This window comes from Heterodontus francisci, chromosome 1, assembly GCF_036365525.1.
Source record: "Heterodontus francisci isolate sHetFra1 chromosome 1, sHetFra1.hap1, whole genome shotgun sequence".
In the NCBI taxonomy this organism is placed as follows: domain Eukaryota; kingdom Metazoa; phylum Chordata; class Chondrichthyes; order Heterodontiformes; family Heterodontidae; genus Heterodontus; species Heterodontus francisci.
In genome coordinates this window covers 267539520-267556542 of record NC_090371.1, presented here as the reverse complement: position 1 = coordinate 267556542, position 17023 = coordinate 267539520, and the positions used below count along the sequence as shown (strand labels likewise).

The window sequence follows — 17023 nt, the reverse complement described above, 5'->3', positions numbered from 1 at the left end:
CTCGCTGTCCAATTAAGAATGGCTGGCGGGCTCTCGAAGCTGGAGGGCCAATCATAGGCCATTTAGCTTCATAGGAGCAGTAGGTTGCAATAGAAGGAAGGTAAAGGTGCTTCAAAATGGAGGAGCTATCTCCCCAACTTTTTTTAGACTTAAATTAAAAAATGGATCTTGCAGCCTGGCCACCACTGTTGGGGTGGGGGGGGGGGGGGGTGGTGTGCGGGCGAACACCTCTACAGGGCGGCCTGTGGCTGCTCCTTCAGCCAGGCAGGCAGGGAGGGTCTCTCGGCCTGTCTGGAGTGCTGGCCCTCCAGTCTGCTGCCAGGAGGCCACCTCCAGGCAGCTAAACGGGCCCTGCCATCTGTGGGGACCTGGAGGCTGACTGGAAAATTCCAGTCATCCTCCTTTAAATGGCCTCAATAGGCTCTTAACAAGCCAAGTTGGCTACTTGCCGTGTACGGGTGGGTAGTCCTGTGGTACCCCTATCCTGCCTCCGCAAAAATGGCCTGGAGGCGGGACGGAGCCAGGGAACCGGCATGCCGGCAGGCGAGGATATATCTTGCTCCCTCTCTCCTCCTTTCCCAGCCCTGGTGGGGAGCCAAAATCCCGTCCATGGAGCGAAGGCCTGAGGCACCACCTCAGCACTGCTAGTGATGGCAGCCCTCTGAGCTGCCCTGACAGCAGTTTGTGCTGCAGTCGGAGTGGGTAGTGCTGGCTGCATGCACAGCTAATTATAATAAACAGGGAACACAGATTTTACAAAAGCACAAATATAAAGAACACATTTACCATTTCACTATCAATAGTGATTAAGCAGATTAAATCTTCCCCCAAAAGAGTTCTTTACCAGTATTCCAGAATTTATCCTCCAATAACTATCAATTCATAACGTCTTACCCATAACATTTTAAATTTTAAAACTGCAAATGCATGAAATCTGAAATAAAGTTAGAAATTGCTGGAAACAGTGGGTTGGTCGATATGCTTAGAGAAGGACAGGTTTAAAGTTTCGGATGTGTAACCCTTCATCAGAACAAAATATATAATAGTATTGTTGGATTTGCTATGACCAGCAAATTTGCATGTTATAACCTATGATTATTGCCACTCATTAACTTTATGACTATTCAAATTTTGCTACAATTTGTTACTGATATGAAGGAAAAGGTCTTTATCAATAAAAGCTCCTGACACTTACTGTACTGTTTACGAGAGTACACAAGATAAATGTTAAGTAATTCTGCTGTATTTTATCTTACAGAGACCATATGACATTCACTCCAACACTCCAGTGGAAGAAATACTTCTCATGATTAATACTGAAAAAGTGCACTGCTCCTCTACTTGGTCCAGAGGTTTGGTGGCATTAGTAAAAATGGTAAAGAATGGAAAGAAAAGGTCATGGCATACAATTTTACAACTGAGATATTTTTAGCCAGAAAAATCGATCTGGAAAAACTTCACAGCCGTACAAGATGAAAAATGTCTCAATACTGTGTGAAAGCGTTCTGCTAGGTTGGAATTTTAACACACTCCATCCAGCAGGAATGGGGTGAGGGGGTCCTTTAAAATGGAGCGCCCAGTATTACTGCCTTGATCTTATTGGAATCCTGCTGGTCACTATTTTAAATGCTCACCTCAGTTCAGTGGCTGAGTCTCCCAAGAGAAAGGGGCAGGAGCCTCATAAAGTTTGCAAATTGGGGTCCCATCACAACAATAGGACCTCTGATTGGATTTTATCTGGTGTCTGATGAGGGGAACTACCATGGACTCTTGTCAGGAGGATGAAGCAACCCTCCAACCTAAGACAAAAATCTTTCCTTCATGGGGCCAGTAGAATGTGTTCCTCCAGGCCTCAGAAAAGAAGGTTGCAGCCTCCTTTGCCTCAAACTCACTGTCTTACCCCCCAACTGATCCTCCCAAAACCCTTCCCCATCACTTTATCTTCTTGCCAGCAAACTTTCCTTTGGGACCAGCCTGAAATCTGGGCCGATGAGTGTTTTTTTGCAGTTTCTCCCCACCCGCCACCCCAGCCCTCTCACCCTGCCCAACTGAAACTCACATGAAGTTAAAATCAACCTCATAGTTTAACTTCAGAAATTCCAGGAACAAAGGTAAAGTGCCGGTCTGATGTCGGATCACTGAAAGTAAAAGAGCATGTGCCCATCATTTCTCATGATTGTGTTGGGCTGATTAACTGGAGAAAGTGCAAAAGGAATTGGACTAGTATCTGCACCCAACCTCCAGTAGGTGATGAGAGGTGTGCATTACTTTTCCTTGTGTCCGATTGATGCTTGTACTTACATTCCCTGGAAGATTAGGGAAGCTACATATTTTGGGATCAGGATTATATTTTGAGAATTTGCTTCATGACTACCTGGCTCCTGAAGCTAAACTGAAAGTTAATTTCTTAAGAAAATACAGCCCTTATTCCAAATGAGTACTATATTACTCTGGACAAATGTAGACAAAATGTATTAACGTCATTGTCAAACAGAAACTAAATGTTGTTTTATGTAAATCAATATAATTTACTTAAAGTTTGTTTGTTTTTTAATTCTTTATTGAGATTGTAATGAGAAGCTTTTTATGTTGTCTGATGCAACATAAAATGAGAAGTGTGGAGTTCAGGTTGTTGAAAATCTTGAACAGGTTTATTAAAGCTAACTAATATATACAGCACATTGCTGACTGTTTACAGAGCTGCCTCTAGGCGTTACAATAGCAGAGTGAGTTGGACATGCAGTCACATGACTGCATCCTGGCACTTGGCTTATTAGCATACTAAGATGTTAAACGTACATTGCTGTTAAAGGCAATCACACATCAGAGATTAGCAATGCCAGCATTCGTTGTCCATTCCTATTCACCTTGAAGTGGAGTGGCGGACCCTTTTATGTTTAGCACAACTGAGTGGCTTGCTAGGTGACTTCAGAGGGAAGTGAATCAATCATGTTGGTATGCAACTCCAGTCACATATAGACTAGACTGGGTAAGGTTGGCAGGTTTCCTACCCAAAAGGAAACCAGTGAACTGGTTGGGTTTTTAACAGCAATCCAACAGCTTCACTATTAAACTGACACCAACATTTTATTTCCAGATTTAATTCTTAAACTGAATTCAGATTTTCCAACTGGTTTGGTGGGATTTGAACTTACTTTCTCCTGGGTTAGGCTAAGCAACTACTCCAGTAACATAACCATTACACTATCATACTCATTAGTTATAGCTATGTAGTAAAATCTTTCATCTTTGAAGTTTCTTACTCGGATATGTATTTTCAAATAATTGTGATATTTTTTCTTTTATTCACCAACAAAACAAAAGTATGTTAAAATATGGTATTTTATTCCACATTAGCTTCTTGTTAAAGAGCCTGAGTGTCGGCTATCCAGTCTCAAGGACATTCAGAATTCTCCATACTTAGTCGATGTGAACTGGGATGCTGTTCTGGAGAAGAATCTCCCTCCTGCTTTTGTTCCAAATGTGAGTTAACAAACAGAAGGCAAAGCATAATAATTCTGCTTGAATAAAATTCCCTTGCTGTAAGTTATTTTGTTGCATTTTATTGAGCTGATAAGTGTTCATACTCCAAAAATCTTTTAAAATCTGAAATGAACAGCATAGGAATGTGACAAAGGGGCCAATTGGTGGATGAAGAGACAAACCGGCTGAACGGAATGAAAGATATGTGAGGTATCTGGTCATTCCTTCCTATTAATATAAAATATTACTGAGGAATAAGCCTGTGGTCTAAAATTGCTGTGGAAGATATTAGGGGGTAAACACTCAACATGTTCAGCTGATCTTCTGCTACTTTAATTCAGGGGCGCTAATGTATCAATTTTAAGTGGGTTAAACAGTAAAATATCTCTGGTAAATATAGCCCAATGTCTCTTCCAATTAGGTCAAAAATTATGGAAACAATGATGATTAAAATATGTTCTGATGAAGGATTACACAACCAACTCTTTAAATATATTGACTGACCTGTTTATGCATTTCCAGCATTTTCTGTATCTTTTTTCCAAACTTACAGAATTTGTTGTAGTTGTTTTTTCCTTTAATGAATGAGAAGCCGTTGTCACAGCCCCTTGTCTCCAATTTAGCTTCAAAGTACTCTTTCAGTCTTATAGTCCATAAGTGTTCTCATTGCCCAGCACAAATTCAGAGCATTAGTGCTAAGTACCTTTGCTGGGGTAAGGCATTTTATCCACACTAAGAATCTGTCCTCTTGCAGCATACCTGATGATGTGCAGGGGGGGAATGTTAACATGGGTGAGCGAATGGGATTGGCTGCGGGTGGATTGTTAAATGGGCAAAAATTACGAGTGCATCAGGAAGTTGGCTCCAAACTGCCGATGTCCGGCTTTTACTAAAGCAGGCAATGGGCGGAGAGCCAACCTGTTCCCAGCAGGCAATGGGCGGAGAGCCAACCTGTTCCCAGGAGGCAGGTTGGCAATTTAAGTACGTTAATGAGGCTGGAAGCCTTGGATTCAACCTATTTCGCAGGTTTACACCTCAGGAAACCGGCCTACTGCAGTGAGGTGAGGACAGCCTCAGGGATAAGGCAAGTGCCTTCATAGCACTCCTTGAGTGCTTCCTCTCAATGCCCAAACCTCCCCCACCATAAGATACCCCCCCCCCCCCCCCAAATAAAATTCCTCCTAAATTATTGTTTGATCTGTTGGTGCTATCTTATATTCATGCTCCCTGCTCTTGCCCCACCTCACGTGGAAACAATTTCTCCACATTCGGCCTATTGAACAGAGTCATAATGTTAAAGATCTCCATCAGGTCTCCTCGGTCTTCATTTTTCCAGCTAGATGAGTTCCAGATTGCTCAATCTTTTTGATAGTTTCATCTTGTTAATTCTGGTAACATCCTCATAAATCTTTTCTGCACTTTTTCCAGTGCTTCAATTTCCTTTTTGTAGTATCGAGACTAGAAGTACACACAATACTCCAACCCATTTAGCTCCTTACCTTCTAATATGTAGCTTCTTTATTCTTCCTACCAAAATGAGCCACATCTAGCTTTGTTAAATAGAATTTGTCATGTAACTGCCCACTCTACAAGCCTGTTATGTTTTGCTGTATTTTGATGCCGTGCTTTACCCCTCACAGTTTAGTATCGTCTGCAAATGTTGACACCATAGGCTAGAAATTGATTCACTGGGTGCAGGGAACAATCCTGTGCTGGAACGGGAAGGCCCAGTGCCTACCCAAAATTGGGGCTCAGGCCACTTTTCCTGGACACTTGCAAACTGCAGACACCTACTGGATGTTGACAGACAGCTGGCTGTCAGGTAGGTGGGGGTGGGGCGAGTGGGGAGTGATTGGCATTGGGCTGGCACTGATCAAGTGAGTGAGAAGCAGCGTTGGGGAGGCAGTGGGCAGCAATCTGGGGAGGGCACCTACCTGGTCCACATTCAGGTATGTATTTTTTTTTTAAACTTACCTTTCTGGTGGCAACTTCCAGTGGTCCCTTTCAGGCCTGCTGCTTAGGCCACATGTAGACCTAGTTTGCCTGAACAGTTGGCCAGACACTGGCTGTGTTCAGGGATGCTCAGTCTGACAAAGGGGACTTCAATTAGGCAAATGCAAACGGCTAATACTTGTTTCAGATGCAGACCCTGAATGTCTCTTGATCTACCTTTGCCAATATTGGATACTTAGTCCATGTGTTCTATATTCACTGAATTGCCCTTGTCGACTATTTCAGTTATTTATTCAGATAATTCATCAAGGTTGGTTAAATATGGCCTTCCCCTTAGAAATGCATGTTAACTAATTTTATTCTATTTTCCATCTTTAGAAGTTTTGTTATCTGCTCTTTTATCAAACGAATGTTACAATAACTTAAGATAGAACCAATCCAGGGAACTATCTCCTTTTTGAAGACGAATTACATTTGCTGTTTGCCAGTTCTCTGGCACTATTCCTTTTTCTATTGAATTGCTATATATGGATATGAGTGCCTCTGCTATTTTCTCCCTATGTGCAATTCATCTGGGCCTAGGCTTTGTCCTCCTGAAGTGTGCCAGTTTTGTAGAATCAACTTTTTCTATCTTAAATATAATATTCATTTTGATGTCTTGTACTGTTGTCAATTCATCTTTGTTAGCCTCTTCAGTGAAAACTGAGATATAGGGTGGAATCTTATGCTGGCGGCAGAGCCCTCAACATCGGAGGAAATTGACGCCGAGATCCCCACGTCTTCTTGTACGGAAGGCTCGCTGACTTTAGTGCCAATCAGGCATTTAACTTGACAGCGGTGGGCCTTCCATAGGATTTAGGACCTCATCCCCAGAACTGCCAGCCTTGCAGTGCTGCCGGCCAATTAGAGACCGGCAGCTACAGCGCCACTGCGGAGGTGGTGGCTGCAGCAGCCAGACACTGAGGATCAGCCTAGAACCAGGCTTAAGGTAGGTCAGGGTGGGAGGGGTCGACAGCAAGGACGGCAGGTGGGTGGGGTTGGCCCTCAGCAGGCCCCCCCGATGCCAAGTCCCTCATTCAGACACTGTGCCTTTGAACGAGGGACCCCTCCCCGCCCACCCCCACACACAGCTGGGAAGCAGCCCACACGGTATTTTGTGCTGTGTTTCCCGTGCGGTGACAGGGCTGCCCATTGCAAAGGTAATTGCGGCTGCAGCGGGAAAAGGCCCTTAACTGGGGGTTAATTACCCAGTTAAATGGCCTCATTTGGCGGTGTGGCGAGAAGGCTGTTCACTGGCTTTCCAGCCCCGTGCTAAATTTCAGCAGAGGCGGTATGGTGGCGAGTCCCCTCCCCGCCCCGCCACCTTCCCACCCGATTTTATGCTCTCCCCACCTTCAAACCCACCATGGGGTAGAGTATAAAATTCCACCCAAAGTTTTTATTCAGCATCCCTACCAACTTAGTAGCATCTGTGAGTTTATCGTGTTCATCTTTTAATGACTTCATCCCTAATTCTTATTTTCTTACTTACATGCATGTAGAATTCTTTACTATTTTTATAGGATGCAAAATTCGGCTCCAAAGCGCCTGGGTTTTCAGCAACACGAGTGTCGTTTTTCCTCCAAAATGGCATCTGCAGTGTATGCATACACTTCTGGTACTAGGTGCACCGAATGCCATTTTGGTGAGGGTGTTAGCTTGCACGTCCAGAAGTATGCAAAGTAGGCAGATTGTAAATTCAATCAGCGTGTAATGCTGATTTGACGCCAGCGCTGTATTTTGGAGCTCAGTGCTCCATCTAACGCCTTCTCTTAACCTCGCACGTGTTCATCAGCAGTAAGACCCCCATCCAGTGTTATTTAGAGGGATCACCTGCTTAAAGGTTAGTTGCTGATTGATTTCTACTGGTTCTTACTGCAATTGTAGAAGTGCTTGGTGGTTCCAGAGTTGTTGAAAGTTGCTGAAGTCTACAGAGAGTGGTGTGGCATGTGCTGTAGGAATTTGTCCCGACTCTAAAGGTTTTGCACAAACCAGTTGCTCCCGGACATGGATACCTCACCTGCATTCTGACCCCGTACCCATTTTCGTGGGCTATTGATTCTCGTGGCCATGTTCTTTGATATTCTCATTTCATATTTCTCATTGATTCCTAATTGTGTTATGAACCTCTTTCCTAAACTCATCATATTCATTGTTTTCATCTCTGTAAATGCCATCAGATTTAACATTGTACCTTTCTCAAGTCATACTAGTCTCTACAAAGTGCCATCTGTAAAATGGATGATGGGCAGATAAATAGTGTATTCACTTCAATGCTGAATATATTAATAATTATGAAGATTGGTTGACCATAATGTTAATCCTTCATCTTGATAAGCTGTCAAGTTCTTTTCCCTTACAATCATTGAATCTAATCACTTTGTTATCACTTCTAAGCCATGCTAGAAGAAGCAAGTGGCAAAGATGTTTGGAAAAACTCACAGAAGAGTGTTTTTTCTCAAGCCAGCCTTATGCATGCCAATTATTAGCTTTTCATGCTGATAGTCACTGGCTGAATTTTATGATGCCGGCAGGTCCTGCCGTCAGGGCCAAAAATGGGAGCTGAGCCCACTTCAGCTGGTGGTGGGACCCGGGGGCATATTCCCAATGGTGGCCAGTTAAGTGGCCACCACCGGGGGTGTCATTCCTATTAAGGATGGCGGTCCACCCCCCCAAAAGCTGCTGGCCCAAACAGAGGGCTGACAGCTCAGCAGTGCAACTGTTACTGCGGGGGCAGCCAATGCCACTGGGGGCCCCTCTGTGAGCCATGGAGTGCCCAAAAAGAGGGCAGCCCTTGGGGCCATTGGAAAAAAGCCCACAGAAGCAGGAAGAGGCCCTTAATTGGCCACTTAAATGGCTCAACTGAGCTTTCAGTAGGTGGCATGACTGCCAGCTTTCCCGCCACTGGCAAAATGGGATAGTGGGGGAAAGATGTCAGGCACCCACCCCCACCCCCCACCACCCCAAAACACCTTCCCGTGCCATTTTACCAGTCTTCCCGCCACCTAGCCTGTCGCCAGGGGACTGGTAAAATTCCGGCCTCTGTTTTAGCAGCCTTTGAGTGTTTGCTGATGAAAATCAATATAGCTGGAATGTCTCCGTTTAGACCTAGCCACCTTACGTTTTCTAGCTCGTCTGGGTCCCTATCTCCCCTTAATGCCTCTCCCAATACTGATAACAGGGACTGCAGCTTCTGTATACTGTAGACAGGAACTTTTGCAAGAATGGAAGTTCCTACCTAGAGTCCTAACCATTAGGACTAGGAGCAGTAGCATTTTCTCTTTACAGATATTTACTGGCCTGTTGTCTATTTCCAGTATTTTCTGTGTTATTTCTAGTGTATCAATCACGAGGCTCAGGTAGTAGTGGATGGGTGGGGGGTGGGGAGTGGGTGGCAAATGGATAGAGGTGAAAGATGGAGAAGTCGATGACAGTCATAAAGAGAGGGAATAAATGGCACTGGGAGTGGAAGAAATAGATGGTAATTGAAGTAGGGGAAAGTGGATATTAATAAAGGGGATGGGGAAGAGTGTAGAAACTGAGAGTGGCACTTAGGTGGGGGGGGGGGGGGGTGCAGGGGGAAGAGGGGAGAAGCTAAAAGCAATATTTGATGTAAGTGGAGAAGTTGAGTTTGGCATTTTAGGGAGCAAGAGGATTGCCAACATTACGCAATGGGAGTGGGGAGGACGAATACTGGCATGAAATGGGAGAGCGGAGAGTCTCAATTTGAGCTGGGCGATCTAGGTGGGAGAAAAACTGCCAGGTTGATCTGGAGAATTGGTAGAAGAATTACAAACTGAACTGAGTTGGAGAAGTCAAAGAGTTTCAGATTGAAATTAGGGGGGAATGGGTGAGAGATAAATGAACTGGGAGGTCAGAGAGGAATACCTCTGTGAAAGGCCTCAGAGCTGGGTGAGGGAGAGTGTCACTGTGAGCTGGTTCTGGAAGAAATGGAGTACCTTTGTGAATAAAGGTGGTGGGGTGTGGATGTAGAGAGTGGTGGCTGAGAAATTGTTTTGGGCAGGTAATGCCTTGGTCAGTCTGTTGAAAATTCAAATGTAACTTTGTTTTTCCTTTTTATCTGTCAATACAAATGAAGGGCTGTTATGTATAACTATTACTTATGTTACAAAGCTTGTGTCATTCACTTGCTTTCACATAACGGGGCTGTTCCTGAGTTGTCAATTATTTGGGAGCTATATTATCTTTTTTGAAACTTTGATCAACTTTTGCTAGTTTTCTAAGTTGGCATGCTTGTCACACCTGTCAGCTATAAAAATCTAAAGCATTCTGCAGATCTTGCATATTTCTAGTGATATTTTAGCTCCACTTTGATGCTTGCAGATAAAACCCATAGAAACATAGGAATTGCTAGACAATAGAAAGGCCACAGTCCATCTAGTTTGTCTTCTACCATCCTGGTAGTCACATGATATAATCATAATGGCCTCGTTGACAAGTAATTGCATTCAGCCTTTATCAATTAATCTACAGTAAATCCAGACACGATGAGTGAGATTATATCATCCCTCGGGTTGTGGGCTAGGAGGCGTGGGGGGTGTGGGGGCCAGTAAAATGCTGGACAGCTGCACTGGGATGCCTCCTCGATGCAGTCCTGCGACTGGGGATGTTTTCCAGCAGTGGAAAAGGCAGTGGCTCGGCTACCCGCCGACTGGAGGCGGGTGGCCAATTTAGCCAATTAAAGGCCTAATTGCGGGTCATCTCCGCAGACCGCCGGCTCCCCGTGGCTCCAACATCATCACTGGAGGGATACAAACATACGATTTAGGAGCAGAAGTAGGCCACTTGGCCCTTCGAGCCTGCTCTGCCATTCAGTAAGTACATGGCTGAACTGATTACTTCACATTTCCACCTACCCCCGATAACCTTTCACCCCCTTGCTTGTCAAGAATCTATCTACCTCTACTTTAAAAACATTCAAAGACTCTGCTTCCACCGCCTTTTGAGGAAGAGAATTCCAAAGACTCATGACCCTCTGGGAGAAAAGATTTCTCCTCATCTCCGTCTTAAATGGACGACCCCTTATTTTTAAACAGTGACCCCTAGTTCCAAATTCTCCCAGAAGGGGAAACATCCTTTCCACATCTACCCTATCAGGACCCCTCAGGATCTTATATATTTCAATCACGTCACCTCTTACTCTTCTAAATTCCAGCGGATACAAGCCTAGCCTGTCCAATCTTTCCTCATAAGACAGCCCACTCATTCCAGGTATTAGTCTAGTAAACCTTCTCTGTATTGCTTCCAACACATTTACATCCTTCCTTAAATAAGGAGACCAGTACTGTACACAGTACTCCAGATGTGGTCTCACCAATGTCCTGTATAGCTGAAGCATAACCTCCCTACTTTTGTATTCAATTCCCCTTGCGATAAAAGATAACTTTCTATTAGCTTTCCTAATTACGTGCTGTACCGGCATACTAACCTTTTGCGATTCATGCACAAGGACACCCAGATCCCTCTGCATCTCAGAGCTCTGCAATACCCCTCTGAATGTCAGGGCCTCAAGATGGAAGTGCCCTTTTGTTATCCTTGCTGCCTCAGCAGTGGCCATCTGTCTTGATGCTGCTGCTGAGGCTTCTGAGCTGCTGGACCTTAATTGGACAATGGGCCTGGAGGCTGCCAATTTGCAGTTTTTAAAAAATTATTTCATGGGATGTGGGCGTCACTGGCAAAGTATTTGTTGCCTATCCCTGGTTGCCCTTTGAACTGACTGGCTTGCTAGGCCAATTCGGAGAGCAGTTAAGAGTCAACCATATTGCTGTGGGTGTGGAGTCACACGTAGGCCAGACCAGGTAAGGATGGCCGAGTACCTTTCCTAAAGGACATTAGCGAACCAGATGGGTTTTTACAACAATCGATGATAGTTTCATGGCACCATTACTGAGGCTAGCTTTCAATTCCAGATTTTGATTAATTAATTGAATTTAAATTCCACCAGTTGGGATGGTGAAATTTGAACTCATGTCCCCAGGCCTGGGCCTCAATTCCTAGTCCAGTGACATTACCACTACGGCACCATCTCCCCTCCAGGAAAATTGCCGAGCCAGTCCCATCGCCTGCCCATGTCAGCTTGAGACCACCATTTGGTCCCAACATCAGGGCTTACCCTTTTCTGGCTAAATCCACCCCCTCGCATCACCCCCTGATGTGAGGAAAACCCCAGTGCTAGACAGCTTTGGCAGCCGAAGACCCAAAGCCACCTGTTCTTCCCAAGCGTACTACACTTAGCATATGTCATGTCTCAAATTAATCTTATACTGTATCCAAAACTAATATTTTAATCCATCTTTTGTTACTGGACTCAATCCAATCCAAAGCAATGCAGAACAGTGGACAGGCTAATCCATGCCAGAATCCATTCTACTGTACATGGGAGAGATGTAGTCTGTCTGGCTATCTTACCAGAATATGCACCACAAGATTGGCTAGCATTAAAGCCTGACCTCTTATATTTCTGCCAGGAATATAAAATGCTCAATAACACCCCACAATTTTAATCCAAAAAGTTTGTTAAGAATAAAAGTGGCAAAACTTTACATATTTTTCTCCTCCCTATGAAATTTTCTCCCAGGCAGGATTTTGCTTGGAAAGCTTTTACGCAAAAATAACTATCACTTGTTGAACACCCGATTCACAGCAACACACATTAACTTAATGAAATCTGTGATTTTTTCTATTTGTACACCAGTGGAACTTTGACAAAGCTTCTGTCCCCAGCAACTGACTGCCCACATTCCAATATGTGCAGTATAGTTATGCCATCCAACGTACAAAACAAGAATGGTTCTATGTTAATTTAGTTTCCTATCAGCCTGAATTAATTTGTTCAACTGATTTCCATTATCTGTATTTGCTATTTGAATTCAAAACATCAGTGGAAAGATGAAGAGGAAATGTATTAGATGTAGTTGTTCTTTATAATTAATTAATTAATTAATTTTTAAAAACACACTAATGTTGACATTTACTCTTTGTCTCTTTTCCTTTTTCTTAACAGAAAGGGAGGTTGAATTGCGATCCAACCTTTGAACTAGAAGAAATGATACTGGAGTCCAAACCTCTTCACAAGAAAAAGAAAAGACTGGCTAAGAATAAATCTAAAGATTCTGGGAAAGAAAGTTCCCCACTGGTAAGATGTCTTGATCATATTTTACACTTCCCAATGGCACAACAGCTTTCCAGCTACAGTGGCAGATTTACTTATTCCATTGAATAATATTTCTTTACAAATATCACTGAAAATAACCTGATTTCATTTTGACAAAAATGACAGTGGCACCATAATAAATGTGACATAACATTGCACAGTAAGGAAATAAAAAATGTCTTATTTTTCATTAATCATCAAAACTGCCGGATTTTCAAAGTTTCAGTGAGGCGTTTACAGCTGATTTGATGTTTACATGCATTTTAAAATTCCTCTCTCGCATTTGCTTTCTTTCTTTATCTTTGTCCATTCATGTGATATAAAAGAACGGGCATCTTCAACAGTGTCTGGAAACAGTCCACAACGATTTTACCATATTCAACAGAGAAAAGTAAGTGTATTGATTACTTAGTCAACTCAGCTCTCTGCTTCATATTTGTTTTGTTAAAATGATTCCCTGCAGCATCCAAAAGTGACCATTTTCCTCAGTGCTACTTCCTCTAGCAGAACATTCATGCTCTCTTTAGCAACGGTCCTGCCATCTTTGCAAGCAGCAGTCTCCACAAGAAAGGTTTCTGCCTTGTCTTAAGTGCAGAAGCCCTTTAAGAGTGGCAGGCTTGTTAAGAAGACAGATGAGGACTTGATCTCTCAGGGTGATGATTATCTGCCCCTTTCAGTCAGCTCCCTTAACAGACTACAGGAGAAGCAGGTAGGGAAAAGAAGTAGCTAGCTAGGTGTCGAGCTATGGACCCTTTCATTTTGTGGCAGGAACACTCAAAATCTCTGATGTGTAATGTAGAGGTAGCATTATAGGAGGCAAGTTCCACATGTACATAGGTGGTAAACTGGCAAAGTAGATTATTTACCTGTTAAAACACACTCAATTGAAATGAAAATTGGGCGGGTTATCTAAATGAGCAGACAATCTAAGCCTTAAAGGTGAAAATTATCCTCACTGACTCTTAGAAGCTATGTGCCTCAACCTTCAGTGTTTTCCTCCCTCCCTCCCCAGCCAGTATCCACGTAGAACTTTCCTGAACAGACCATTAATATTGGAAACTCACCAATACACCAAAATGTTGGGCCATCATAATACTCAATGTTTTTAATTAATTTCATACTTGTAATGGCATTCAAGGCCTTGTTAAGTGATTTGATGATATTTACAAATTTTGTTGAAATTCTAGTTAGGATGATGAAAGTCACAATGACATTTTCTGTGACTGTGGGGCACTATCCTCCTTCTTCCTTCTCAATCTCTCTGTAACCACAAAGGTCTCACAAAGTCGACCTTCTCAACTCCAACTACCATGAACATCTTGGGGGTTGCCATTAACTAGAAGCTGAACTGGACCAGCCACATAAATACTGTGGCTACAAGAGGTCAGAGGCCGGGAATTCTGTGGTGAATAACACACTTTTTGACTCCCCAAAGCCTGTCCACCATCTACGAGGCCCAAATCAAGAGTGTGATGGAATACTCTCCGCTTTCCTGGATGAGTGCAGGTCCAACAACATTCAAGAAGCTCAACACCATCCAAGGCAAAGCTAACCTTGATCAGCACCCCATCCACCACCTTCAACATTCACTCCACCACCGACGCAGAGTGGCAGCAGCATGGACCATCAACCAGATGCACCGCAACAACACACCAAGGCTCCTTTGATGGCACATTCCAAACCCACAACCTCTACCTCCTAGAAGGACACAAGCAGCAGACACATGGGAATACCACCATCTGCAAGTTCCGCTCCAAGTCATACACCATCCTGACTTGGAACTATATTACCGTTCCTTCACTGTCATTGGGGAGTCAGGAGGTGAGTTACTCGCTGCAGGATTCCTAGCCTCTGACCTGGTCTTGTAGCCACAGTATTTATATGGCTACTCCAGTTCAATGATAACCCACAGGATGTTGATAGTGGCGGATTAAGCAATCATTTGTTATAATTAGGACTCAACGCTATCTAAACAGAAAAAAAAGTAGAAGTCACGCCCATGACCATCCCATTAGGTAAAAGCTGTCAGGATTGGGTGAAAACTGAATAGGCTGCAGGATTTAAAGTGGCCATGAGCTGCAGGCACTCCGATCAGTTGTCAGGGCCTGACTGCAAAGTCTGTGGAGCTAGCTACACACTCCAGGGTGATAGATGGCAGAGCAGAAGTACCATGCAAGAGAAGTCCAAACATGCTGGAGGTGAACTCCTCCATATTGTCAGACATGGTGGTCAACACCTTTGGCAGGCCTTCCAATGCCTCATATCATCTCTGGTGTGGCTCAAGCATTTTTCTTTTCATGGCCACACCCCAGAGATTTGCATCATGGTCCATATCAGCAGAGCTACAAGAGGACATTGCACCCTGGTGAGCCATCTCCTGGTCTGTCCTTGCCGTAAGCATGTGCTTCTGCTCACCTCGTGCTATGTGCTTTGCCAAGTGTAGCCCCCTTCTAGTACACTAAGGTTACCAATTTCTACACTGGTGCTTGGGGTGAGATAACACACATTACAGTGGGTTTTGAGGAGGGATATCCTCCTCTGAGGTGTCTTCAGGAGGTTCCTACTGCTGAGAAGAAAGGGACAAGAGGTAGGATGACAATGGGAGGCGGGTCATTTGCTTGAAAGTATTCGTCACGCTGGTTGAGCTTTCTGAAGGTACAATTGTTTGTGGTACATAAAAGGGATACATTTGATAACCAGTTAGTTCCTTAGCAGAGCCTCCAAACCTTGTCATCTCCAATTCTCAATGCTCTTGAACCCCGCTTATTTGTAATGCATCCTCGTCCACCTAGGTTAGGGCATGAAGTTGGCTAGTCCTCCATCAGTTATACTTCTGTCCCTTACACCTCTGTGAAATACATTAACATTGCCGTATAATTGCAAGTTGTTGATATTTGTTCACCTATTCAGACTGCTAAAAAAAAATTTAGACGCATAAGCTTATAGATAAAACAAAGCTCTAGCAAATGCCTCTCAGTTAAGCAGAAAGTAATTATCTACCTCTCTAATGTCCATGCTTGGATTTATCTGTTAATTTGTGGAGAATATTACATTTCTTAGGGTTTAACAGTGTATTTTTCAGGTAATCGAAGGAGAGACCACACATTAACAGGACCTAATGCATTTAATATTGATTCTGGGATAAATAAGATGAAAAAATGAATTTATAATATTCATTTACTTATAATTTCCAATATTCTTACCAGCTCCCTTTGTATTGCAGGGTGGCAGCTTATGAGAAAGAAGCCATTACTACCTGAAATGCAATTGCAATATTCCCAATTGTGCCATTGAAAGACTAGGTTCATCATTGGGTCATGCTAAGCTGGTTGATCTCAGATGGTCTGATAACTGGACACTACAATGTCAGTATCCCCAAGCAAGGGAGGGGAAGGAATCCAGAATTATTTCTTCTAGTCATTATTTAGGGATTCCTACTGAAATATTTGTACACATGGCTAAAGAGAGGATCAAGCTATGATGCCTCTATTATTGAATAGCCTGTTGTCATGGCGACTAGGTTCACACATGAAGAACAGTAACTTAAACACGTTATTAAAGGCGTACCAGTGTCCACAGAATGATGAGTCACTCGTTTCAGTAACAGAGAACATTTGAAATGTTGCCATATAATATTCAGCAAAAAATCAATGTGAGGTTATGGGGAGTTACTTTTTTGATAAACAATAGATTTGGGTTCTAGTTGCTTTAGACTTTAAACTGAAAATTGTTGTGTACACATTTTACCAATCAATGCAGAGGACACTGCCTGCTTGATGAAGTGTATCTCCTTCTTAACCATACTCAAACATCATTACATGGTATTTACTTTTCAGATTAAGAAAATCACGGGCAGAAGGTGGGCAAACATCCAATAAAGAAAGTGGCACTTGCAGTCAGACACATGCAAAGACGCAAGACGGTCATAACAATAATGTGCTTGAAACTATCTACACAACAGTTCCTAGCTAGTCTGAACCCTCCAAGGATCCTAAAAACTCATTGCATTATAATGAAATTATTTCTGTGCATGCCTTGTAGTTTAAATATCTTTCTTCCCACAGGAAAACTATTTGGGTGACTCATTTCCCAGGGAAAAATGATAAAGAACTTTTTGTATGCTCATACAATGGAGTGGAAAGGGATATGTTTACTGGCAGAAGGGGAACAGTCTTACATAGGAAGGAGACAAAATAAATATATCTTGAAACTATCTTGAAGTCAATTTTCCACACCAATTTCTCTAAACCCACCAAGAGTGTTTAAGAGTAAGCATCCCAGCTAAGCCTTTGAGAATAGTTAAATTTTAGGCCTTCATGTTGTCTTTTAAAATGTGTACACTGCTGAACAATTTCATTGACAAGACTCATTCTC

General features: G+C 43.1%; 1 protein-coding gene across 1 annotated transcript in view; it reads left to right on the top strand.

Moving 5' to 3' along the window:
* The window catches only part of LOC137359361 (serine/threonine-protein kinase 32B-like), a 353419-nt gene extending 336798 nt beyond the window's left edge, over window positions 1-16621 (top strand). The window contains exons 8-13 of the mRNA XM_068025387.1: window positions 1259-1375; window positions 3358-3483; window positions 7888-7890; window positions 12500-12631; window positions 12976-13040; window positions 16486-16621. Of these exons, the coding sequence (XP_067881488.1) occupies window positions 1259-1375; window positions 3358-3483; window positions 7888-7890; window positions 12500-12631; window positions 12976-13040; window positions 16486-16621 (579 nt within the window). The remainder of the gene's footprint in view (window positions 1-1258; window positions 1376-3357; window positions 3484-7887; window positions 7891-12499; window positions 12632-12975; window positions 13041-16485) is intronic.
* The last annotated feature ends 402 nt before the right edge of the window (window positions 16622-17023 follow it).